Source organism: Eschrichtius robustus, chromosome 13 (assembly GCF_028021215.1).
Source record: "Eschrichtius robustus isolate mEscRob2 chromosome 13, mEscRob2.pri, whole genome shotgun sequence".
Taxonomy (NCBI): Eukaryota; Metazoa; Chordata; class Mammalia; order Artiodactyla; family Eschrichtiidae; genus Eschrichtius; species Eschrichtius robustus.
Genome location: NC_090836.1, coordinates 68,205,552 through 68,231,115, shown reverse-complemented (window position 1 = coordinate 68,231,115; position 25,564 = coordinate 68,205,552). Strand labels below are relative to the sequence as shown.

The following is a 25,564-nucleotide window of genomic DNA, read 5'->3' as shown; positions in this document are numbered from 1 at the left end:
GAACATCACCAGTTGATATGGATAATTTTGACTTTCTGCTACTCTATTTAGAATTTGTAATCATTTTTCTATAATAAATTTTAATATACTATTTGAAGAAGAACGTCCTCACCTTCCAGCTCAAAAACTTTAATGGCCTTCTGAATAAATTCTAAACTTTTCTGAGTGACTTCCAAAGCCCCCTATGGTACCTGCCATTCCCCTTCCCTACCAGCTTCTTTCTAATCTTAATATTTTGCTACTTCCTTCACATCTTCCATGTTTCAATAATAACATGCATGCCATTGCTTCCTGAGGCATACATTTACACATTCTGTTCAGTTCAACTGAAATGTCTATTCAGTTCTACCTCCACCTAAAAAATCCTTCTGTTTTTAAAGATGCAGCATAAATGACATGTCTTTCATGATGCCTACCATGTTCCATGTAATCCTTTGTTCATATATTTTAATGTTGTGGCATTTACCAAGCCCTACCTTATTCTGGAGATAATTATGACAGCTATATGTTACTGTAGGGCAGGGGTCACATTTTATCTATCCTTTTCTTCTAAATCTCCATAGAATATAGTAGAGCAAATACCTTGTACAAATTAAGCAATCAATAAATATAGTGAACTAATTTTTCATTGTAAAATGCATTTAAAGTGAAGTTTATCTTCTAGGAAAAATGATTATTTTACTCATTCTTTTATTCACTAGTGTTTATTGAACACTGGTTTTATGCCAAGCAATGAATATACAGTGGCAAACCAAACATTGTCTCTCTGCTCATGAAATTTACAATCTAGTGTTATAGTGAAGTATAAAAAGCATTGAACTGATTGTCACTTGGCTTTCAGTCTGAGCCCTGTTCCTCACTAGCTAGGAAAAGTTGGGCAGATGATTTAATCTCTCTGGATCTCATTTTCCACTATTGGTCAGATTTGATGTTCTTTAACATCCTTAATGGCTCAAAAATATCATTATATTTTATTTTGACTCTGGAGGAATACATTTGGGTGGATGCAACTTGTTCAATAGTATATATGTCAATATCAATGCTGTCTTTTTTTTAGAATTAAGTTGCTTTCTTTCTGTTTGGACCAAATACAGTAAGAGTATGTGTGGGTATTTACTAAGTAATATCAAATAGTCATGAAAAATAGTAATCAGCTTCAAACAAATATTTCAGTAGGCCTAATATAATTTACTAAATGTTAGTAATAAATATAGGACTGGTATGTATTGCTTTAGACAAATGATGACCATATTGAAAATTCTTGGCCAGGAAGTTCCCCAGAGTAATGAGAGATCCTTCCATTTATGTTCACTCAATCAGGCAGTAATGATGGAAAAGATACTTTCCCAAATCAGTTCTGTGCTTAAGAAGGAACTAGGATACTAAAGAATGGCTAGTATTTAAACGTGCTCAAGTCTCCCCTTAAACACACCATTAATGTTCCATGTTTGGAGAAGTCATTTCTGAATCCCTAAACATTGATTTAGGTTATAGATTCTCACTGTACCATGTACTTCCCTTAATAGCATTTGTAACTATTTTAATTGAGAAGTAATTCCACAGATACCAATAATTCCAGTAGAGTATCAGTTGTCTTGATTACTGCTTTATCTTCAGGGCTTTATCTTCAGTGCACAGGGCTTGGTGCATAGCAGCCACTTGACATGAAACTATATAATGAATGAATGAATGTATTTTCTTTCTCTCTCTCTCTATCTCTCTCTAACACACACACACACACACACACACACACACACACACACTTCTGAAGCAAATAGCTTTCATAACTACCGGTAATAAAATTTGCTCTTAAGCTTTAAAAAAATCACCACTAAGTTGACTTTTTAAATATTTGAGGAGCGGTACAGGAAGGAGTAGTAGAGGGAAAAAAAGAGAAGAGCTCATGATGGTGATCACTGCCCCCTAAAAATTGCTGAATACACACAGCCACCCATTCTCCTCCTAGGAGGCCTTCACCTGTCTTCTCCAGGGATCAGGAAGAGCAAGCACCTTAGATGCTGCCACTGCCTATTAACTGTACTGGAAAACATTATTCCTTGCATTAAAACTATATATCCATCTTTTTTAATATCTCTGTATTACCGAATTGTGATAATGTATGTCAACAATTCATGTGCAGAGTTCAAAACTGACTTCAGTATGGAAATTCAAAAATGAATATTTGTGTGTCCACGCATGCACACACACACACACACACACTCACACACACTTAAAGTAGACACCAAACAGAAATTTTAAAAAAACACTAGTAGTCTTTTGGGATAGAGACAATTTTCGTGACCTTTTGTAAATACAAATTTGACACAGAGTGTAGTTGCAATAAAGATAAGACCAGTAGAGAGCACTACATGCATTAACATTTAAATATTCTTTTGAATACTAACTAGTAACAACATTGAATGAAAGAATAGTATTTCTCACTTTAAATTACTTAGAGTTTTCTCTAATTAGTGAATCAATGTGTTACTTTATTTGAAAAAACAAGGTACTTAAACATCTTCTTGTGTTTTCATTGTGTTCCTATCTCATTTGGTGGAAATAAAACCTTCAATAAAACAAATATCCAAAAGTGGATTGTTTTAGGCTCTTAATTTTTAACTTGCTTTAGACACTGTTAGCTTCTCAGTTGAAAATTGTGGTGATCATCATTGATTTATTGGATTGCTGGATGGTGCTTCATACCACATATTTTGAAGACAAAAATGGTCATCAGTCTATGACAAATAGTTTTTTTCAATCACTTTGGCATTTTAGGTTCAATTAAATATGACAGTTCTATAGAAAAGAGGTATCAATTCTCATGGGATAGAATGCCTACAATGAAGCAGGAATAAAATGGCTGCAGGTATGATAATCTGAGAGCATTATCATTGAAAAGGGCCACATTAGTCCTGGGTTATACGGAAGTACAGTTATAACCGAGTGGAATTTATGCTCATAAAGATGATATAAACAAGAAAGATTTTCCTTCTTAATGCTGTTTGAGATAGCAAAAACATAGAAACAACCTGAAAGTTCATCTATAAGAGAAGATTTCAGTGGAATTTTTTGAAGTAGTTAAGAGAGATTTTACATATATAATGTATTGATATGAAAATATCACTAGATAAAATAATCAAGGTGTAAAATATGGTATATAAGGCTATTTGAGTTCTTAAAAAGATATGTGAACACACATGTATGTGTATAGACACATATATATGTGTATGTACATATGATTTCTGAAAGAAGACACGAAAATCCCTGTTAACATTGGTTACTTGTGGTAAGATTTTGTAATACCTATCAAGAATTGTTTTCCATGTGCATGTTCTTACACTTAACATTTCAAAACAAAATTCCTCGTTAAAAAGAAAATATATTAACTACACAAAAGACTTAATAGTTTACTTGCTTGTCCCAGGTTAAAAATGGCAGAGATTTGCTTTCTTTCTTCATTTATTTGCAATTGCTTTGATTTGGGGTCTAGACAAAAATATTTGTTTGGCTTGATTTGCCACTACTGATCTATGCAAAATTCGAGGTGACAGGAACCTGATGATATTTAGAGTTAAAACATTTTTCATTTGCCTTATTTTTTTTAAAATTTTTATTCTAGTTAAATCCTCAAGAAGCCAAAATAAAGTCATAATTGTATTTATTATGCAAGTAAATGCTTTGAGCAAGAAGTAAAATTAAGAAATCACTGAAAGAGGAAGTTTCTCAGAGACACTGTATTTCAGGACGGTGTCTTGCATAGCTGCGGACTTGGGGAATGGCACAATAAGATTATAAGCATCAGAAAGATCCACCTACACGAGCAAGGGGATAAGAATTCATTGAGGACCGGAAAAGCAGGGAAGGCAGAGAAGCAGAGAATGAGGCACTTAGTTTAAGAAAAACATAATTTGACCCCACTGAGAAGTTTTAGGAAAAAGATATTACACTTTATGCTTCAGGTTGAGCCTAAGAAAGATCACATTTAAATGCAAACCGATTAAAATTGTAGTGATTTTTGCTTTAATTTAGAGAACTGGAGGATAAAAATAAGAGTTTATAACTCTCTCCTGAATGTGGTGTCCATGCTAATGTTGCATTTTGCTCTCAAACTTGCTAATTACTGGCAGTACGGCCCTCAGCACACCTACAGTAAATTCTGTTACTGCCTCAATTACTGTATTGTGTCACAATCTGCAAAGAATTTGAAGATGGCCTTTTCATCTGTTTCTTCCTAATATTCCTAATTAATTCCATTGTACCAGAATTTGAGAGAAGTAAGTTGGGCAGGATTAAGAAAAAAAAATGAAAGTCAGGAACTGAGGTGCTTTTCAAGAGAAAGCCATTTAAACCATATTTTAAATAAAGCTAAAGTTTGAGACAAACAAATAAGCCTTGAACATCCTTAGTGTCCTTTTTAAGGATCAAGGCAATAGAGTTCTCTCATCACCATGGTAAGATTCTCTAGTAACATAGGCACCCAATTATGATAATCTTGTCCCTCCTTTTCTTTAGTTCTCATGAAATCCCATATAAGATCTGGTCCACTTGGTTAGCAATCTTTTGATTCTAAATTGCAAAGAGTAGCTTTCTCCTCAAAGGTGTGACATTTTATTATCCGCGTACAGGAAAGAAAATATCTCCAAGTCTCCTCTAAAAGTGAATGTAGGGACTTCCCTGGTGGTGCAGTGGTTAAGAATCTGCCTGGCAATGCAGGGGACACGGGTTTGAGCCCTGGTCCGGGAAGATCCCACATGCCGTGGAGCAACTAAGCCCGCGTGCCACAACTACTGAGTCTGCGTGCTACAACTACGGAAGCCCACGCACCCAGAGCCCGTGCTCTGCAACAAGAGAAGCCACTGCAATGAGAAGCCCTCGCACCACAACAAAGAGTAGCCCCCGCTCGCTGCAACTAGAGAAAGCCCACACGCAGCAACGAAGACCCAACACAGCCAAAAATAAATAAAATTAAAAATTAAAAAATTTATTTAAAAAATAAATAAATAAAAAATAAAAATAAAAAAAAACACATTCCTTTAAAAATAAAATAAAAAATAAAAGTGAATGTAAGCTGCCTCCAGGAAGCATTCAAAGAATCCAGACTTTTTTTTTTATTGTGTATGCCTTTAACATATACAAATTTATGCTATCACTTCTTATTGTTGATACATCATTGTGTAATTCATACTATGCCTTTCCATTGATGCTTCTCTCTCCTTTCCAAATATTTTGTAATTCCTCAGAAATAACATGAATGTCTCCTATTTCTTCTAACTCCATCCCAGGCCCAGCATCCTTGTCAGTACTCCATCAAATACAGGGTAGATATGTTATTTTTAAAAATTTTTGTATCAAACACAATGTGACTTATTTTCTGATCATTCTAATGTTGCCTGCTTCCTGCTGCATGTTTCATCACAACTTTCTATTTTATTTTCCTTGTGGACTTCATGGTATGATGGCAAATGTTTAACAACTAGCTTTCCTGAGGAAAAAACAAAGCTTCCATATTTAGTATTTGCCAATATCCATGGTGTAAACACTCCCACCATGGCCAGTCTAAAGATACCAATGTGATGTCACTAAAAGTGACGTTGGGGCAAGATGCACATAACTGGGTCTCACATAACAGTGTGAACAGGCTTCAGCATATCACTGTGGTTCTTACTACTACCTAAGATTATCTGATTTATTGTTTATTTGTGTTTTATCTGTTTCCCTTCATAAAAACTAAGCTCCATAAGGAAAGTCACTCCCTCCATGTTTACCGCTGAACATAGAGCAGTGTCTGGCATATACAGTAGCAGGTGCGTCATAAAGATTTGTTGGATAAAAGCATAATTGTAGACTCAAAATTGAGTATATTAAAAAATTTTAAGATGTGCTGGTAATAAAAATATTTTTAAAAAACCATTAAAGTTTGTGGGTTCTAAAAGTTCAGAAATATCTCCTGAGTAGATGAGAGAAAGAGATGAGTCCAGTATCACTTTTAAAAATCATTTTATCTTGCCTCTCTTGCATCTATTAGGCTTTCCCAATGGTGTAACTATGAGGTGGGGATGCATAAAGAAAAAAGGAAAATTGTAAGCTTTGAATTTAAATTTCATTATAAAAGATCAATCATAACTTCTGTGAAAATAGAAAAATGTTCATTTCAAAATGAAACAAAAACATCATTTTATATTCTATGAATTAAATAGGCATAAATGAAATATACAATTACCAGAAAGACTTTTTGCACTTATTACATGTGCTATTGCCCATGGCAGAATCAGAGCAAACATTAATTATTATATTTATTATTTGCATGATAACTGGTAATGTAAAATAATGCAAATAAGACCCTACAAGTGAGGATTATTCAGATTTCAGAATTCTTTCAGAGTTTTTAAAAATTTCTTTTGAGGACTTCCCTGGTGGCGCGGTGGTTAAGAATCTGCCTGCCAATGTAGGGGACACGGGTTCGAGCCCTGGTCTGGGAAGATCCCACATGCCGCGGAGCAACTAAGCCCATGCGCCACAATGACCGAGCCCGCGCTCTAGAGCCCACAAGCCCACGTGCTGCAACTACTGAAGCCTGTGCGCCTAGAGCCTGTGCTCCGCAACAAGAGAAGCCACCACGTTGAGAAGCCCGCGCACTGCAACAAAGAGTAACCCCTGCTCAGTGCAACCAGAGAAAACCCATGCACAGCAACGAAGACCCAACACAGCCAAAAATAAATAAATTAAAATAAATAAATTTAAAAAATTTTTTTGAAAGAAATGAAAAATAATTAAAATCGACATTTTATATTTTTATTTCATCTTCAATTTTCTAACATCCAACACTGAATTAGTGACTCTTTATTTCATTCTGATGTTAGTAGTTTTTAATGTAGATGCTACAACACAATTTTTTTTTCTTAGCCTGGATAGTCTATACATTTCATTGTATGATGGGCACAAAGCTATCCATGAGAGGTTCATTACATTTCTGTTAATTACATTATCTTTCACAACCTGACTCTCAATGGCCCTGTTTAGGCTTGTTTTTCTTGTGCTCCAAATTGAACTGCCTATTTTGCCCAAATGCACCATGTCTGCTCTCCCATCCCTGGCTTTTCTCTCCCACTTCTCAGAATGCCCTTTTCCCTTATCTCTGTCTTTTGTAATCCTGACATTATTCTAGACTCAATTCAGTCCTCAAATTATTCATTCTCTGCACAGCACATAGTCACTAATTGATCTCTTTCTTGTTTGTTTCTTAGTTTGTTTATTGTCTTTCTCTCTCGTATAGAATATAAGCCAAGTGAGAACAGGGCCTTTTCTTGTTCACTGCAATATCCCAGTGCCTAGAACAGCGTCTGGGATATAGTAAGTACAGTATTTATTGACTGAACAGACAGATAAGTAGTTATTAAAACAAGTCTAAGATTCAGATATTTTACCGTGAACATACTTGCCACTCAGTTTAAAAAAGCTCTAAGGAGAGAATAATATAGTAAGATTCTCTATGATTATTCAAAAAAAACACAAACCTTTATATTCCAAAGTATAGGTTGGCACTTCATCTTAATCTAGTGCTATTTTGACAAAGCTGTGAGAATTAAAGAAGATAACGTGATATCGTGACTCAGTCAAAAATAATTTCTAACACCCAAGGCTGAAAGAATTCCAGTTCGTAGGTGCTATTTTCCTCATATGAAACTGTGCTTATCATACTCCATTTATAATCTAACTAAACACATTTTCTTGGTATGCTAATGCTTTATTCAAACCTTCTCTTGATTTTGTCATTTAATTCACAAAGATTCAGTTAAATGAAAGAGACCTTAACGTAACTTTGAATGAATTTTTTAACAAGAAGAGACTTTATATTCAGAATAGGTAGTCATTTTAATATTAACCTGTATTTATATAAAATGGAACCAGTGTCATAGTCCTTTCCTCCTTTGACCTAAATTTCCTCCATGCATTTCTCTCTTTGAGTATATCTCAAGGATAACAAAAAAGAGAAAGGATACACACACACACACACACACACACACACACACACACACTCATATATGGAACTCTGAAATAAAAGGCTGAAATCACTAAATCTTGAATAATGCAAGATGAAGTGTGTTTCTCAGTGGAAAGCACAGAGGCTCTTGAATACAGGTGCTACTATTTTGTTTTTAAAGACATTTACCTTTTTAAAAAATTTTATTTTATTTATTTTTTGGCTGCGTTGGGTCTTCGTTGCTGCGCGCAGGCTTTCTCTAGTTGCAGTGAGCAGGGGCTACTCTTCGTTGCGGTGCGTGGGCTTCTCATTGTGGTGGCTTCTCTTGTTGCAGAGCACGGGCTCTAGGTGTGCAGGCTTCAGTAGTTGTGGCACGTGGGCTCAGTAGTTGTGGCTCGCGGGCTCTAGAGTGCAGGCTCAGTAGTTGTAGTGCATGGGCTTAGTTGCTCCACAGCATGTGCTATTGCCTATGGCAGAATCAGAGCAAACATTAATCTTCCCGGACCAGGGCTCGAACCCGTGTCCCCTGCATTGGCAGGCAGATTCTTAACCACTGCGCCACCAGGGAAGCCCCAGGTGCTACTATTTTTAAGCAAGTTGCTTAACCTCTCTGAGTCTCAGTTTACTTATCTATAAAATGGGATAATAATATCTAATCCTCTGGGCTGAAAAGATAAAGAGAAACCAACCTAGCTCCAAGCCTGGCATATAAAGAGTTCAATAAGTATTTCTGAATTAATGAATTTCATTGAAAATAAAGGTGCCACAGAGGTAAATTACTATATATCATTTAATGAAAAATTGCACTGATTGTGTAACCAAATAGCTAAAAGTATAATCACAGGTGTTTTTAACAATTCCCTGAATAATACACAATCAGCAAAGCAATACACATGTGAATGGATCAAGTATATTGACCTTGATGAAACACTGTGGTTGGTACAGGAGTGGTCCAGGCAGTTACTCAAGAGACTTAAGCATGGTCATATCTACCAAAGCAATACAGTAGATTAAGGATATTTTCTTATGTTTCTGCATGTCTCAATTAGAAATTCACAAGTGTTATTAGAGACAGTAGTTATTCATCCTTCATAAAAAACAAAATCTAACAGATAATGAATTATTATTTTTTACACCTGTGCAGACATAAGCTAAAGGCATTGAACTTGCCACTATTAGAAATAATAACTAACAAATATATGGTGATTTGTGCTTTCTCGTCCTGTCTTTTTCAATCCATACAAAAACCCTACAGAGTCAACACAGAGGGAGAATGGTAGAGTAAATTTTCAATTAGGGAGCTCAAAGCATAAGTCCAGAAACATTCTATTAAATGTTTGGTGCTGAGGCTACATCAGGAAACAAAAAGACAAAAAGCCTACCTTCATGGACTTCACAATCTGGGATTTGTATTGAAATTATGGCTTTTAGATTTCTGAATCAAGCCACTAAAGTACATATTCACAATACAGGATGTTGTTAAGAACTACATTAGTGGCCAAGGGATTTGTATGTTCTTTTCGTCCTCAGTGATTGAATGAGGTTTGATATTTTGTGCAAAGCCTTGGAACATACTCTGTTGTTATCGTCCACAGTTCAACTTCTGTCTGTTGTTTGATTTAGGGGAGATGAATAATGATAGTCCACCAGAACTGTTGCTTCTTCCTGTCTCCCACAGCACTTCCCTTCTGCGGTGCTTAGAGCACTTACTGCTCTCATTCGTGCTCAGAGCTTGCTCATATTCTCACAGCCAGCTCATTATTTGTCTCCCAACTTGTACTGAGCACTGTCTAGAAAAATGGCCACGTCTCATTAATCTTTGCATGGCTAGCGCCTAGCAGAGTGTTGCCATACAGTTCAGGTGGGATGTATGTTTGTTGTATGAATATATTTGTATATACTTCACTGTTTTCAAAGCACATACATGTGCATGATCTCATCAGACCCTCACAAAACTCAGTGAGATTGCAGGGAAGGATTAGTTCCCTCATTTTACAGAACCTCAGTGAGATTGAAGATTACATCTGTCCCCTTGTTTGACAGATGAAGAAACTGGGGATCAGTGAGAGATTTGATTCCTGAAACGCACATAACTAAGACTTGAATTTCCAGATCAGTGTTCTGTCTAAACACTTTCTGAAAAGCACATAACTAAGACTTGAATTTCAAGATCAGTGTTCTGTCTACACACTAAATGAAAATTTAGGCATGCTGAACTATGATTTTCCTTATGTCTTTAAGGTCTGTTAGGTGTTTGGCCAATCATTTATGACTTTCTCAAATCACTGGTGAAATCTTGTTTGTTAGTTTTTTTTCAAATGTAAACCATGAGATGGGAAGGGTTTTCAGAAACCATCCATATTGTAATCAGAAGACAATGACGTAGATTATATGCAAATATTTTGCTGTAAAACTGTGTCTGTCTTCAGGAGTATATTGCTAGCCAAAACAATTCTGCTCTGTCATAGGGAAGGTGATGGAGGCAGCTTTGTCATTTCCAATCCTGAACCCATAGTCATCACCCTTCTGCTTACACAAGATTTCTATATGCCTCTTAATTTCTTGATCAAAAAAATGAGAGTCCCTTCAGTGGCAAGATAGTGAAAGCAGTCTGTTGGGGTGAAGGGGTCACAGCTAATAGTTGAAGGTTCTAGTAACTGAATCTTGATCAACTGACTCTAAAGTCACCCTTTTAAAAACATCACCTCCCATTAGATTACAGGCTATTGGAAGGCAGGGACTGTATTGAATCCCCAAGTCAGGCCATGGCTTAGTTCAATTCCTGTCACATATGTTAATTAATCAGCAAGTGGCAACGCTGAGGATCAGCCTGGAAGAGTGCTAGGGACATGTTTCTCAAACTTAGTGATAGAAACTTCTCTTTGTGTTTTTAATTGTTTTCTCATTGTGATTTTTAATTTAAAACCATTATTAAGAAGTTTGCTTGTGAGAAAAGTTATTTTCTAGGCAATATACCCAGGTCTTTAACGGGGGCCTAGTGATGGAACTCTGGCTTTAAGTCAGTTATCTTGTGTACTGTTATGAGTCAACATTCCAAAATAAACTTTAACAGAAATTAACAGCAACTACAATTAAACCCCAACATTCCTGAACTAGAAGCATTTTCTTTCTACGGGATGGGATTAAGGGGTTGACAAATTCTCTTAATAGGAAAAAAATCATCTCTCTGCCTCCCTCCCCTCCATCCCCTCCCTTTCATTCTTCTCCCTTCCCCCAGACGCACGTACACTCTGACCATTTTGTTTGAGTGGAAAGTTGAAAGAAAGCAACACACTAGCTACACGCATCCAGCGCTCCTTGGGGTGGAAGAGCAAAGTTCTAGGGCAGAGCCTTCCTTGCCAGAGCCGGCGATGCTTTCGCTCTCCGGTACCTGCTCAGCTTCACGCCGCATCTGAAGGTCCGCCCCTCGCGGAATAGTTGCGTCTCCATCTGGCTGCCAACCCACCCAAGCCTCCTCTCCTCCACAACCACCACCTTCCCTCCTTGCCCCCTCCTTTCCGTCTTCCCTCTTCACCCCGCCCCCAATCTCCTCCTCTTTTTCTCACTACAAGCGGTTGCTGATGCTGAAGCTGAGCGTCACTTCGGCTCCCACGGCAGACATGGCGACATTGACAGTGGTCCAGCCGCTCACTCTGGACAGAGGTAAGGGAGCAGCTCACCCGCCAGGCCATTGCGTCCCCTCTGCCTCCCCCTCTGCCCCCGCCAACTCCCACCGGGACCGCCAGACGCGCTCGGGCAGGGGGAGCAGGGCAGCGAGGACGAGCGAAGAAGGCTTTCGCGCTGAGAGCAGGATACTTTCTTCCCCTTTTCTCTGCCCGCCACGTCCCCGCTGCCCCCTTCACGCCTCACTCGCCCGGCACAAGGGTGCCTTCGCCGGGCTCCGGCGCCCCCGCCGCCACTCCCAGCCCCTCGCCGGATCGCCTCCGGGCCGCCGGCTTTGTTGGAGCGGAGGCGCGGGGATCGCTCGGCGCCCGCCCGGGTGTCGGGGTTGGTGAGGGGCAGGGAGGAAGCTTGCCGTGCCGGGCGAGGGCGCCTGCAGCCGGAGACCGGGGAAGCCTGGCGAGTGAGCCGCTTGCCAGCCTACGCTGCCGGGGGCCTGGGAGGAAGGAAGTTTGTCCCCGCGCCGGGGGGCGAGGGTCGGTCAGGCTGCGGGTGCCCGGGCAGCCGCCCGGGGGCGGACAAGGCGTACCCCGTGTGACCTGTGCCGGGGCGCACGGCGGCTGGGCTGCCGCGGCGGGGAGCTGCCCTCGGCCGAAAGGGCAACGCGGAGCGCGGGCAGCCTTGCCGGGGCCGGGGCGCAGCGTCGCGGCAGCCGTGCCCTGCTCTCCCGGGCTTCGCGCTCTGAAGGCGCCAGGGGTCGCGTCTGCCCTCGTCGCCGGCGGCTCTCCGGCAGTGGCAACTCACAGTTTCTCCTGCCCCAGCCAGCCTCGTCCTCTCCCAGCCCTGTGCCACCGCGGTGCCCCGACTGCGGAAGGCGCTGGGACGCAGCGCAGGCTGGGTTGAAATTCAACTTCTGACCTCCGACCCCGTGCGTCCTGCTCTCTGACTTGACTGGGGAAGCAATGTTTGCTTCCTTCCCAGGCCCTCCCCAAGCCTAAGGATGGAAACCTCCGCTGCGATCTCGGCCTCTCCGGTGCATCCGTGCGGGGTTATACCTGTCCTTTGCGTGTTCGAGTTTCCTTTCTGGCTTCCGACGTCCAGTTATGAATGCGCTGAGTCTCACGACTCTGCAGCGGAGGACACCTGCTCGTCCTGGTCCGCAGCGTCAGGATTTAGGACCGTGGGCGGCCATTTGGAAATGGTGTGCTCAGATGAAAATGATTTAGTCCGATGTGCCTCTAAAAATATTCTTTCTAGCGGATTAAACTGGACTGTGGGGCAAGGCAAAAGAGCATCCTGCTGCGAGTACAGTGAAAAAGCCAGGGCAAACTTAGTGAGGTTTTTAATTTGGAGAGATTGTGGGTGACTTTAACGTAATCTGTTGGCGCCAGAGCGGATGTTATGTGGTGCCCATAGCAACCTTACTTGGGGTAGGAGTTGAAAGATAAAAAAATAATTGATTTTATGTTGGAAAATGTTGGTTTGCAAGCTAGTAAATTAATAACAGTAGTTTAAGAGGTAAGAAATCCATTGCATAATCCATGATTTCTCCCCAGGATCATCATCTGCACTAAGCAGGATAAATCCATTGCCTCTAAAAACCAAACAGATGGCAAGCTATTAGAAATTATGGATTTCCCAAGTATTTCTGTTTTAATGTAATGAGATCTTACATTGTCCCATTCCTAAATCATAGTCTTTAAACATCCCAAGTTAAACGACTACGTTAGGAGAGAAAACGAACAAGCAAACAAACTCCAAGAAAAGTACATACCTGAGGAATTTTATATACTACTACTACTAAAAACATTTCACTTTGGGGGGTCTTACTTTAAATGCCTGGATCAGTTGTGGAGAGGAAGTGCAATCAGACTAAGTTCTATTCTTTGTTCTTGTTCACAGCCAGACTGTACCTGTCCTTCCCAGTTGTGATTAGGTTCATGGAATAAGTAGCTCAAGAGGCAGGGTGGGTGAGACAGTGAATGTGTCTGAATATATTCACCAGCAGCTCACTGCGCGGTCTGTAATTTACAGATGGTGGGTTACTGGCATCATTACTGTACATGAAGTCAATACATATTAATAATTTCCCCTATACTTTATTAAAATATAATTAACTGATTAATTACATCATAAATTGATGAAATAAACTGATAAAAATTTTCCTACAAAAAATAAAAATCTCTTCAAAGAGAGAGCCCAATAATACTTATCTGGCTCCTAGCTGTAACTCTGATACTCACTTTGGAGTAGTTGGTTAGCCTCTTTGGGCATCAGTTTTCCTCTATGGCACATAAGGAGTTTGGATTAAATGTTTCTGCCACTGTGCAGCTTTAACAGTCTAGAATTCAATGAATTAAAATTAGGACACAGTTTCTGGTCACCTACTGGAAGATTTTGCAGATCACTTCCTCTCCCACCTCTTCCAGGTGTCCTTTGATGTGCTCTGAGGTCACCTGCTACTTTGGCCTCATCAAAGCATTTCTCAAACTCTGTTGCATTTTTCTCCTCATTGAACGGAACTCCTTGAGGGAAGAGACCATTTCTAAATTCATCTTTGTATTCTCAGTGCCTGCTATAGTCCCTGATCACGGTAGAAGAACAAAAATTAATGTAAATTAGTGTAAGTGAACTAAGGATTTTAACAACTTAAGCGCCCTTAAACTATAAGGGTTTCATAGTGAACAGGGGTACGCTCATAGATTCACAACATTTTTTTTTTTAATTTTTATTTATTTATTTATTTTTATTTTTGGCTGTGTTAGATCTTCGTTTCTGTGCGAGGGCTTTCTCTAGTTGTGGCAAGCGGGGGCCACTCTTCATCGCGGTGCGCGGGCCTCTCACTGTCGTGGCCTCTCTTGTTGCGGAGTACAGGCTCCAGACGCGCAGGCTCAGTAGTTGTGGCTCACAGGCCTAGTTTCTCCGCGGCATGTGGGATCTTCCCAGACCAGGGCTCGAACCCGTGTCCCCTCATTGGCAGGCAGATTCTCAACCACTGCACCACCAGGGAAGCCCTGATTCACAACATTTTGACCCTGGAAAGAATGGCAGGGAGAACATAGGCCAGTGGTTCTTAAACTTTCTTTTCCCCCATGCACTTGACAGATTTCCATCAGCAACCATAGCTCACTTATCTGTGATTATTAACCAAGGGGGATTGTGGCAGGTGAGCACAGGAGAAAAGGAAAGAAGACACTGCATAAAGCCTCCTAAGGGCATCTCATCAAGCAAACCCAAATACGTAATCCATATGTATTCTGCTGGTTCTTTTCTAGCATTTTCATTTTTCAAATGAAAAACATGAAAGAAGCAATGATAAGAGATGTTTTCAAGGTTACTCTACTAGTTAGTGGGAGATTTTATGCTAAAATCTAATTTTTCTTGTTTGATGCCCTTTGGCATTATCAACAGATTCATCTGGAATCTTCAGGGCAGAGGTTTTAAGCAAACAAATCAAAGCTATGGCTTGAAATTAAGATTGATCCCTCCCAGAATCCAAAAGATATTATGTGAAAGTAAGAAGCTCAGAAGTCTGCACTAGTCTCCTGGGTCTTGTCTGGGAAGCAAGCCTTTGCCAGAACCAGGCTGGCCCCTGAAAGGACAAACAGGGTGGCTTCAGGTTTTCACTGCTCTGTGTGTATCCTAAACTCTTTTCCATCTGCCATGAAGACCTCAGGTTAACTCTGTGGGGGCTTATGGGTGGCTGTGGTCACAGCAGGTTCTTGTTCACGCTGGTCCCAGTCCTTCAGATTGCTTATTGAGTGCCTACAGCAAGTCAGACCCTACTGTGGGATTGCTATACACTGGTGAGCTAAACAGACTACCACATAGTCTTCATGGTAATTAGAGCTTGAGGAGGGAAAGAAATTACACACACACACACATACACACACACACACACACTCATTCAAACCATTCATTCATTCAATATATATTCATTTATCACCTGCTATATACGAGATGCTACAGGAATGCCAGAGACAAAGTTTCTGCTTTTATGGTCCTTAAGAGTCTAGTGGGGAAAACATAATAAGTTAGGAATTCATTCATTCATTCAACAAATTATTGAGTGTCAGCCTTATGGCAAGCACTGTTTTAAGCAATATGGTGGTCCTAATGAACAAAGTAGATAAAGCCTAATGGAGTTTGCATACTAATGAGAGAACCACACACTGAACACATAGGTATACAACTATAAGTGCTAGTGAGAAAAAGTAAGACTGAATCACAGAGAGTGATGGGCTACTGTCTGAAACTTGATAGTCAAGGAAGACCCTTTCCTCCGAGTTGGTGACATTGGAGAAGAGACCCGATGAAAGTGAGGAAGCAAACTTTGCAGATATCTGGAAGAATGTGCTCTGGAGAAGGACCTCATGTGTGCATCCTGGGAGCATCAAGAAAGTCAGTGTGAAAATGTGAGCACAGGGAAGAGTGGCAAAAAATGGGATTTGTGAATTGGTGGCCAGGGGCCAGATGATATAAGTTATAATTAGGATTTTAGATTAGTTGAAAATATGAAGTGCTCTGAAAACAATAAACATGACAGGAGGATAGAGAATAATGGGGAAGGACCTATTTAGATGGTGTTGGTCAAAGAAGGCTCACTGAGAAAGTAAAATTTAATCTGAGCTCTGGTGTATTAACAAGATCCTTAGGAAAAGCATTATGGATAGAGGGAAGAATACACGAAAAAGCAGTTGCACATGTAAAGCTTGGCTACCATCCCATTAATACCTCCATAACCAAGCAAATGATTGAAAAGAAAAATTACCAAGAAATAACAACACTCTAAGTATGCATCTGGGGTAGATATTTGGTTATAAGTATACCAAGAAAATCTCAACTTTTTGCTTCTTACTGCTAGACTAAAACACTATATATTATAATTAGATTTTCAAAGATACCTTTTTTTAAAAATTAATTAATTTATTTTTGGCTGCGTTGGGTCTTCATTGCTGCGTGTGGGCTTTTCTCTAGTTGCGGCAAGCGGGGGCTACTCTTCTTTGCAGTGTGCGGGCTTCTCATTGCAATGGCTTCTCTTATGGAGGAGCACGGGCTCTAGGCACATGGGCTTCAGTAGTTGTGGCTCGTGGGTTTCAGTAGTTGTGGCTCGTGGGCTCTAGAGTGTAGGCTCAGTAGTTGTGGCGCACGGGCTTAGTTGCTCCATGGCATGTGGGATCTTCCCGGACCAGGGCTCGAACCCTTGTCCCCTGCATTGGCAGGCGGATTCTCAACCACTGCGCCACCAGGGAAGCCCCGAAGATATCTTGAACATTGTAATTTACACGTCACTATGCATAGATCTACATGTTGAACCCAAGTGCTCATAATATGAGATGTATTCATTTTCAGTGTAATATTTTATATTAGACTGTGATGTAGAAAGTAGTAACTGTAATTTACCCTTGTGGCAAAGAGAAGATGCTGATAAGGAGATTAGTGTGGAATCATCTCTTTCAGAATTTAAAATATTCAGTGCAATTCTTCCCTATACCTTTGCCCAGATTTTAATCTCTACAACCAGGAATGACCTTCAGCTAAAATCAAGGGAACAAAGCAGGGTGCAATCCATGATACTTAATACCATTATAATGAAGAACATAGGAATACTTCACTGTATTAAAAGCTGCATGGATTTAGGCACTTTCCTTCAGTCCAGTAGCTCCAACTCTCCTTCACTTTCCATCTCAAGGTCAGAAAAGATAATACAATGGAATTCTCCAAAATGTTACTTCTGCTTATCTTTTTGCCCTGATTTTAAGCAGAATGGCTTTTTAAAAAATCATGACTTATAAGGAAGTCTTTACATGACTTATAAAGAAGACTCACAAAATCAATTCTTGGAGAAAAATGGATAATTAAAATAATTTCTACGAGTAATTGAAATTGTGTAATTTTAGGGGCTTCCCTGGTGGCACAGTGGTTGACAATCTGCCTGCCAATGCAGGGGACACGGGTTCAAGCCCTGGTCCGGGAAGATCCCACATGCCACGGAGCAACTAAGCCCGTGCGCCACAACTATTGAGCCTACACTCTAGAGCCCATGAGCCACATCTACTGAAACCCACGAGCCACAACTACTGAAGCCCACGTGCCTAGAGCCCGTGCTCCTCCATAAGAGAAGCCACCGCAATGAGAAGCCCGCACACTGCAAAGAAGAGTAGCCCCCGCTCGCCGCAACTAGAGAAAGCCCACGTGCAGCAATGAAGACCCAACACAGCCAAAAATAAAAATAAATTTATTTAAAAAAAAAGGAAATTGTGTAATTTTAAATATTTGAGACTTTGCTTATAACATGATCAATAGTTTACAATCTGCATTTAGGCACCTATATAAAATAAAATGCTGGTGTCACAGCCACTGAACTTTTCTGTGAGTTAAATTCAACTTGGATACATTGCAAAAATGTAAATGTAGATCTTGATTTCTTGGATTCTAAAATAAGTTGTAATCTAAAATATTGATTAAACAAATTTTGATGTGTTTTCCCTTTAAAAAAATTAAAACTTTTGTCCTTTGAAAATTCTAATAGAAAACCAAGAGCTTTTATTTTGTGGATTTGAACCTTATGAAAAAAAACATGAATGCAAAAGTTGAATGCAAATGGAAATCCCATGAGTGCCACACTTTTCATAGAATTTGTGATACATTAAAATTTTTCTCTCTTCCCTTTTCCGTTTTCAAGGCAAGCGGAGCTTATTACTTTATGTATTTCCCAATTCAAGCCTTGGGCAGCCTATAGCTTTTCTAATCAACAGTATTCACCAGTTTTTATGAAATCTGTATTTGCCTGAAAATTGCTTTTGTTCATAGTCCAAAGGGGCTTTCCTCTTCTCTCTCCCTTCATTATTTATTTATTTATTTTTTAGCATGAGAAGAGATTAAGGAAGAAGGAAAGTAAAAATTAAGCTAGTCTTTATGTTGTTTTAAAGTTGTATGCCCTGATGGTTGTGATGGGGAGGAAAGAGAGAGGGGCTGACTATATTTTATGGCTCTTGTTCTAAAGCCTTTTTACATAGCAGCCAGATATGTTTTAGTCTACAAACATTATTTGCTTTCTTTCTCATTTTTTCCGTAAGCGTCACTAAACATTTTAAAACATATTTTTATTTAATTTTTTTTGCAAATCAATATTTGAGTTTCTTTTTGCACTACAGTTACAAAATATTTTCCAGGAGTCAGAATCGTGTCATATTCACCTTTTCTTTTTGTTTGATAATGAAAAGTTACAAAAAGAAGGAACCAAATTTCTAAAAAGTCTTATTGAAAAAGGTATTTTCCGTGTAATGAGAGTTTTATACACAGTTTTAAAATTGAAATTGAAAAGTTAATGATCGAACTTCCAGGAAAAGAAACAGAAATCTGGTGAATACCTTCTAGTTTGGTTTGTCAGCCATCCAAGCTCTGAGATGTATTTGGTGTGCTCTGGTCACTTATGAAAATAATGCTTTTGCTTTTGTGGTGCTTTTTCAGGATCACAGCTAGGGCTTAGCTATTTAATAGGGAAAAGAGAACATTTAGAGAGGAGTATCAAATGGGAAGATACGTATATTGGGTTTTAAGGGTGCTATTATAGGTGCAAAGCCAATACCTCTTGGAGAGAGTTCTTTATTTAGTTCTGACATCTGTCTATTGAGATATAGTCTTCATCAGGTCAGAGACTCTGCTGGATTTGTTTACACAGAGCTCAACACACTCTTAATATTGATTGATTGATCAACTGAATAAATGAATGAATGAAATTGACTTTGTTGGACTAGCTATCATGGAGTCATTCATAATGCTAAAAAAAAAGCCTTCCAACCTATAATAATGTAAAAGCGGTGGCTACCTTACTTTGTCACTTTGCTTTGTGTGTGTGTAGCAGACCTAAAAGTGGAATGCTCTCCAGGGCCAAGAAAGGATGTGAGGTGCTGTTGTTGATACTTGTAGCCCTACTTCCATTGCTTGTATCCACCTGCCATCTTAACTTGTTAATTGAACCAGGCAAGTTAATGCCAGAGTACAACTGAAAAGGGTAAAAATAAAAAAGACAAAAAAGGAGGAGGGCTTAGCAGAATCTGCCCCTCCACCAACACACACACATAAGCTATACTGCCTTACTTTTTTTTTTCCTTTTAACCACAAATGGATGAATAATAGAGCTATGTCCTGATAAACAAGTTAGAATCGATTTAATTTGAAATCACTCTGGGTTGGCAAATGTAAACACAACCTTAAAGTCATGTAGATTACATCAATGCTTTACTTCTGGTCTACGTGATAAAGAGGTTTTTGTTTTTTTTTTTTTCTCTGTGACTGACTTTTACTAAGTGATGTGCTAGCTGAATTTGAAGACTTGTCTATTAAAAGTAAAAGTAAATATACCCAAAGACTACTTGAAAAAAGTTGGGTTGAATTGAAACTTACATTGAAATTACACTCAGATAGTATCTGACTTGGACAGAAAACAAGGGCTTCTAGTTTGAACTGGTGGTAATTTCCTCTAGAAACACAGTAGCTATTCCAAGTCCAACTGGTTATGCTATTTTTGTTTACTTGCCTACTGTGGTGATAGTTAATGATATTTCAGTATGAGCTCTGTTTTTTTTTTTTTTTTTTCTATCAAAGAATCATCTTTCACCAAAAAAGGAAAAAGGATAGAATAATGGGAATCATAGAATGGCAATAAGATTTAAACCCCCGAGTTAGATGGGGAAAAAAATTCCATCAAATCATAGCTGGGTCTATTTAATGGTATTGAATTTGGGAATATGGCTGAGAGAATGCTGAAAGTGATTTATGAGGAAAGTTGTCAAAGAACACTAATTGCTGATGAACAAATATCCTGGCTTCCGAAAAGGTGTTAAAGATGTTTGGGGAAACTACAGACCAATCTACTTGTTGTTGCCTTCTGGCAGAAAAATCTAAGGCATATTAATAGAAGAATGTGATATTGGCACTTAAAAAAGAAAGTGGTCAGAAACTAACACACCATTGTAAAGCAATTATACTTCAATAAAGATGTTAAAAAAAAAAAAAGAAAGTGGTGATCCCACAGAGCCTACATGGGATCGCCAAGAATAGTTTTTTTCCAAATTTCAGGTGTGTGCCATAGCAATACTATATACTCATGACAGCACAACTTTCATAGAAGCACTGTGGAAGGTGTGAGGTATGTGAAGTGGATGATTGCACTGTTGGATTTCTAGTGGTTGAAACACTATTCCAAGGCAATTTGGTTCTCTGTCCTATTCAACATTGTTACCAATATTTTGGATGAGTGCCATAGAAGATTTTTTATAAGTGACATAGAGCTAAGAAGAATAGCAACTAATTTGGCCAACCAAATCAGTATTCCAAAATTATAACTAGCTTGACGTTTGGGATTAGCAGACACAAACTACTGTATATAGAATAAACAACAAGGACCTACTGTATAGCACAAGGAGCTATATTCAATATATTGTAATAAACTATAATAGAAAAGAATATGGAAAAGAATATGATATAACTGAATCACTTTGCTGTACACCAGAAACTAACACAACATTGTAAATTAACTATACTTCAATTAAAAAAATATGTATATATAACAAATCTATAAAGAAAGTTTAAAGATCATATCTATCATTCACTGGTACCAAATCAATTTCCCGTACTGAATAGAGAAAAACCCGTGAAACAATAGCAACAATTCGAAGTCAAAAATATATATAATGTTTAAGTTTAATAGCCAGGTAAGCTCACAAATTTAGATATTTTTAAAAGTGTAACAAGAATGTAATGTTGTTTTTCAATAAAAGTTGTTTGCCAAAGTCTTTTAAAAAAATAAATAAATGAAATTATAACTAGCTTGGACAGGTTACAATAAAAGAGATAAAATTTAGTGAAAATGAATGTATTCTTCATTCATTCATTCACCAGGGAAAGGGAGCCAGCGCTGTCTATTCATTGCCCTCGGTTCTACTGCCCAGTGAATACTGCCCCACTGGACTCCACTCAACCACCTCTAAAACCTCAGGCAGGCCCTGTACCTCAGTCAAGCCATCATGATTCAGTCCTGGGTCGAGACAAGGTTGGTTTAGTATGGCACTTAAAACATGCACCCCAGAGCCAGCCTGTCTGAGTTTGAATCCTAGCTTTTCTATTTACTAACTCTGTAACTTCCAGTGTTACTAGACTGTTTTGAATCTCAGTTTTCTTGTCTGTGAAATGGGAAATGATAAAAATAGCAGTGACTTCATAAGGTCAACGAACCTTAAACGAGTTAATACGTGCAAAATACTTAGAACAGGCCTGACACATGGGCACCACTCAACAGTGATAATTATTTCTTCCCTGAGTCCTCAAAGTCAAGGAAGACATCCTTTGATATCCGCCGGATATTGGTTCTAGGACCCCCTGCTGATAACAAAATCAGAGGAAGCTCAAGTCCCTTACATAAAAAGGTGTGGTACAGTTGGCCATTGGTTCTGCATCCGCAGATTCTGCAATTAGTTGAATCTGTGGATGCGGGAACCCCCGGATATGGAGAGTCAACTGTACTCCCACCCTACTGCCAGGAGGCAATGACAGATAATGTTTGTTGCCTTCAAGCTATACTAAGAGGCAGAGACCGTGTTTATTTTGGTATGCTGTAGAAGCAGGAAGCATTTGGAGATGCCTGGGGGTCAAAGCAAAAATTTCCTGTATAAATACCTAATTTGCCAGCTCACTCTTTCCCTAAATCCCTTCTTTCTTGATGCTTCTATAACATTTATTTTCGTAATTGTACTAGAGCACTTACCACACAATATAGAATTTTTTCTTTTACACTGCCGTCACCGTAACAACATAAGTTATTTATATTCATCTTTGTGTACCCATTGCCTATCACAGTGCCTGAAAGACAAGTGCTCAAATGTGTGCTGAATAAATTAGTGTTTTTTTCTTCAAATACTGCATAGCTTCAGGGGGTAAAACTAGGTGAGTTAGCAAAGGATACAAGATGACAGATTTTTTTTATTCAAGAAAAAATTCCCCACATTTATTCTGCTCAAAATTAGAATGGGTGCCTTCCAGGAATTTGTGAACATTCCATTACCAGATTACTGGAAAAGTATAGGCAAAACTTGAATGACAAATTGGAAAAGTTGTTACAGGTGGACTTTATGATTGGGTAATTGTTAAGGACAGGGACTAGAGTTTATGTAGATGTTCAGCGTTTTTATTTTATTTTATTTATATGCAGATATAAAAAGTGTACTGAACAGTTGACTAGGGAAAATATAACCAAGAGTGACTTTTTTTTTTTTAAGATGGTTCCAACAGTATCTCTCATCCTACATTCTCTCTCTTTTTTTTTTTTTAAATTAATTAATTAATTTATTTATTTTTGGCTGTGTTGGGTCTTCGTTTCTGTGTGAGGGCTTTCTCTATTTGCGGCAAGTGGGGGCCACTCTACATCGCGGTGCGTGGCCTGTCTCTGTTGTGGCCTCTCTTTTTGTGGAGCACAGGCTCCAGACGCGCAGGCTCAGTAGTTGTGGCTCACGGGCCTAATTGCTCCGCGGCATGTGGGATCTTCCCAGACCAGGGCTCGAACCCGTGTCCCCTGCATTGGCAGGCAGATTCTCAACCACTGCACCACCAGGGAAGCCCAAGAGTGACTTTTTGACTCTTGTTTAGTGCTGTTTAATTGTGAAGCATCACATGATGCTGAGAGAGGCATAAACATGCCAGTCAGGGGTGTGAGCGTTGGATCCAGACGTCTGGGTTCAAATCCTATCTATGCCTGCCTCTTCCTTAGCTCTGTAACCTTGGCCTGTTAATATCTTCTCTCTGTCCTTTACTTTTCATCTATAAAATTGAAAATAAGAATAGTTTCTATCTCTTAAGATTACTGTAAAAATTAACTAAGAAAACATATGCAAGTGCTTAGAACACTGCCAAGACTATAGTAAGTGCTCAACACTGACTGATTTTTCCCCACCCCTTCTCCTCAGGGCATGTGTTTTTCCCAGTGCAGTAAATGAAAAGTGCACAAGCTTTGGATTTAGACAGATATGGATTTGAATTGCAGTTCTGCCACTTACTATCTATGGAAGCTTAGAATACTGCTTACTCTCTCCACATTCTATTTCTTTCATTCTTAATATAGGAATAATGACACCCACTTTATGTGGTGATACATTCCTTTGGTTCTTCCTTAGCCTCGCAAGGAAAAGAGAATGAGAATCTACCATGTGCCAGGTACCGAGTCAAAGGCTAGGGGTAGAGCGTGCAGTCCAGAGAAGACAGACATGAAACAGATAATTTATGATAACATAGTTTGAGTATTATAGTAACAGCTCACACGTATTGAGCATTTAGTACATGCCAGGCATTGTGCTTAGAGTTTTTCATATTTCATTTCAATTAGTCCTGAAAACAAACCTCTGAGGCACATGCTATTAGTATTTTGAAGATGTGGGAACTGAGGCAGAAAGGGGCTAAATAAAGGGATTGGAACTCAGTCTGGTTTATATTGAGACCTTGAGTTTAATCACTATGCTACACTGTAGAGAGCCAAGTGCATAGGTCTGTAACAGGGTCTGTAACAAGACTTGAGGGACTTGGACTTGTAAGGGATGGCAGACACGGAGGTGCTTGCAAAGGCTTCAAAGAGCAGACAGACAGGTAGGAGGCATTCCCAGGACAGTATGTTGTTCAGACAAAAAGGAAAGAATTTTATTCAATGCTTATAAAAGGGGTATATCCTAATGCTGGTAAAGACTAATTTAAGTGATGTATTTTAAAAGTCTAGCACAATTATTTGAAAATAGCAGGTGTTTAATAAATGGTTGTGCTTATTATTAATCATGTTTATTACTTTCTTGGTACAAAAGATCAAAATACCCAAATATGGAATTATAAGAAAGTCTAGCAAGATTCTGTTCCTTCTTTCCATGCTGTGCCAGTGAACCAAGAGATTATGACTGTGACATTTAGATTATCTTTCAGTGATCTGTCATGCGCAGATAAAGCTTCTTCATATACTTGGAATTTTGACAGGCTCACAGAGGGAGTTGAAAAAGTGATAATAGGGCCCCAAGTCCCTTTCTGTACAGTCTTTGCTGTTAAGTGAGACAAGTGCAGCACAACCTGAGTTTCAGGCATGAAGAGAAAATTGTGACTTCTTTTTTTGCTTCAAGATTGGCTCTAAATGGCCTGAAGGGCATAAACACACTCTGCTTACCCATGATCTTTAAAATATATGCCTGGAGGTTTTAACATGTGTTTCAGTGGCCCAAGCCATGCTGTATTTGCCTAGCATTAAATGTGGGAGAGGTGATCCATCTAAGTAAACTGATCTTGGAGAGGCAGCAGTGAGTGGTGGCATGAAGCAAGATCTTAATTCCCTGCCCAGGAATTGAACCCGGGTAGCCTGGATGAAAACCAGGAATCCTAGCCACCAGACCCCCCCTGGCTCTTGCCCCTGGTGAAAAATACATTTCTCACGGAGGCAAAAACTGTAAAAACACATACAAAGTTTATTATTGGAGACGTAGCACAACAACAAGTGGGAGAGCACACAGAGAAACGGTTTGTTTAGTTAAGATAGAAGCAAGGCAGAGATGCACACCCGGAGAGAAAGGTGTGGGCGTCCTCGCTAATGAGAAGGAGTGCAGTAAAGAGGTGGTTAAGTCATTTATCTAGGTCAGTTCTTTGTTTACCTTTGGCCTATTATCTGGTTTCTTTTTCCACACCTGCCCTAGGACTTTCCCCAACGTGTGTGCACGACTTTTTTTCCAAGATGGACCACAGCCCAGAGGCCTATGGGATGGCCTTAGCATCACAAATTATGGGGTGGTGCCCCCTCTTTTATGACCCCCAAGGAGCCTTTCTGTGCATGTGCAATGTTTCCCTTGCCCTAAGGATGGGAAATGTATGACCTCCTGCTCTTTTAACAGCATTTAGTCCCTCTCTGTCCCTGCCATAAAAGTGTCCAATGTCCAGTTATCT

General features: G+C 39.3%; 1 protein-coding gene across 6 annotated transcripts in view; it reads left to right on the top strand.

Annotated features, from left to right (window-relative positions):
- LIN7A (lin-7 homolog A, crumbs cell polarity complex component) overlaps window positions 1–25,564 on the top strand; it is a 242,791-nt gene that overhangs the window by 98,284 nt on the left and 118,943 nt on the right. For 2 of the 6 annotated variants that reach the window (XM_068560207.1, XM_068560208.1), the window contains exon 1: window positions 11,563–11,644. The exons of 2 other annotated variants lie outside the window; for them this stretch is intronic. In XM_068560207.1, the coding sequence (XP_068416308.1) occupies window positions 11,563–11,644 (82 nt within the window). Of the gene's footprint in view, window positions 1–11,562; window positions 11,645–21,631; window positions 21,660–25,564 lie in introns of those variants that run through there. 2 more of the 6 variants (XM_068560211.1, XM_068560213.1) reach the window with 2 other exon arrangements.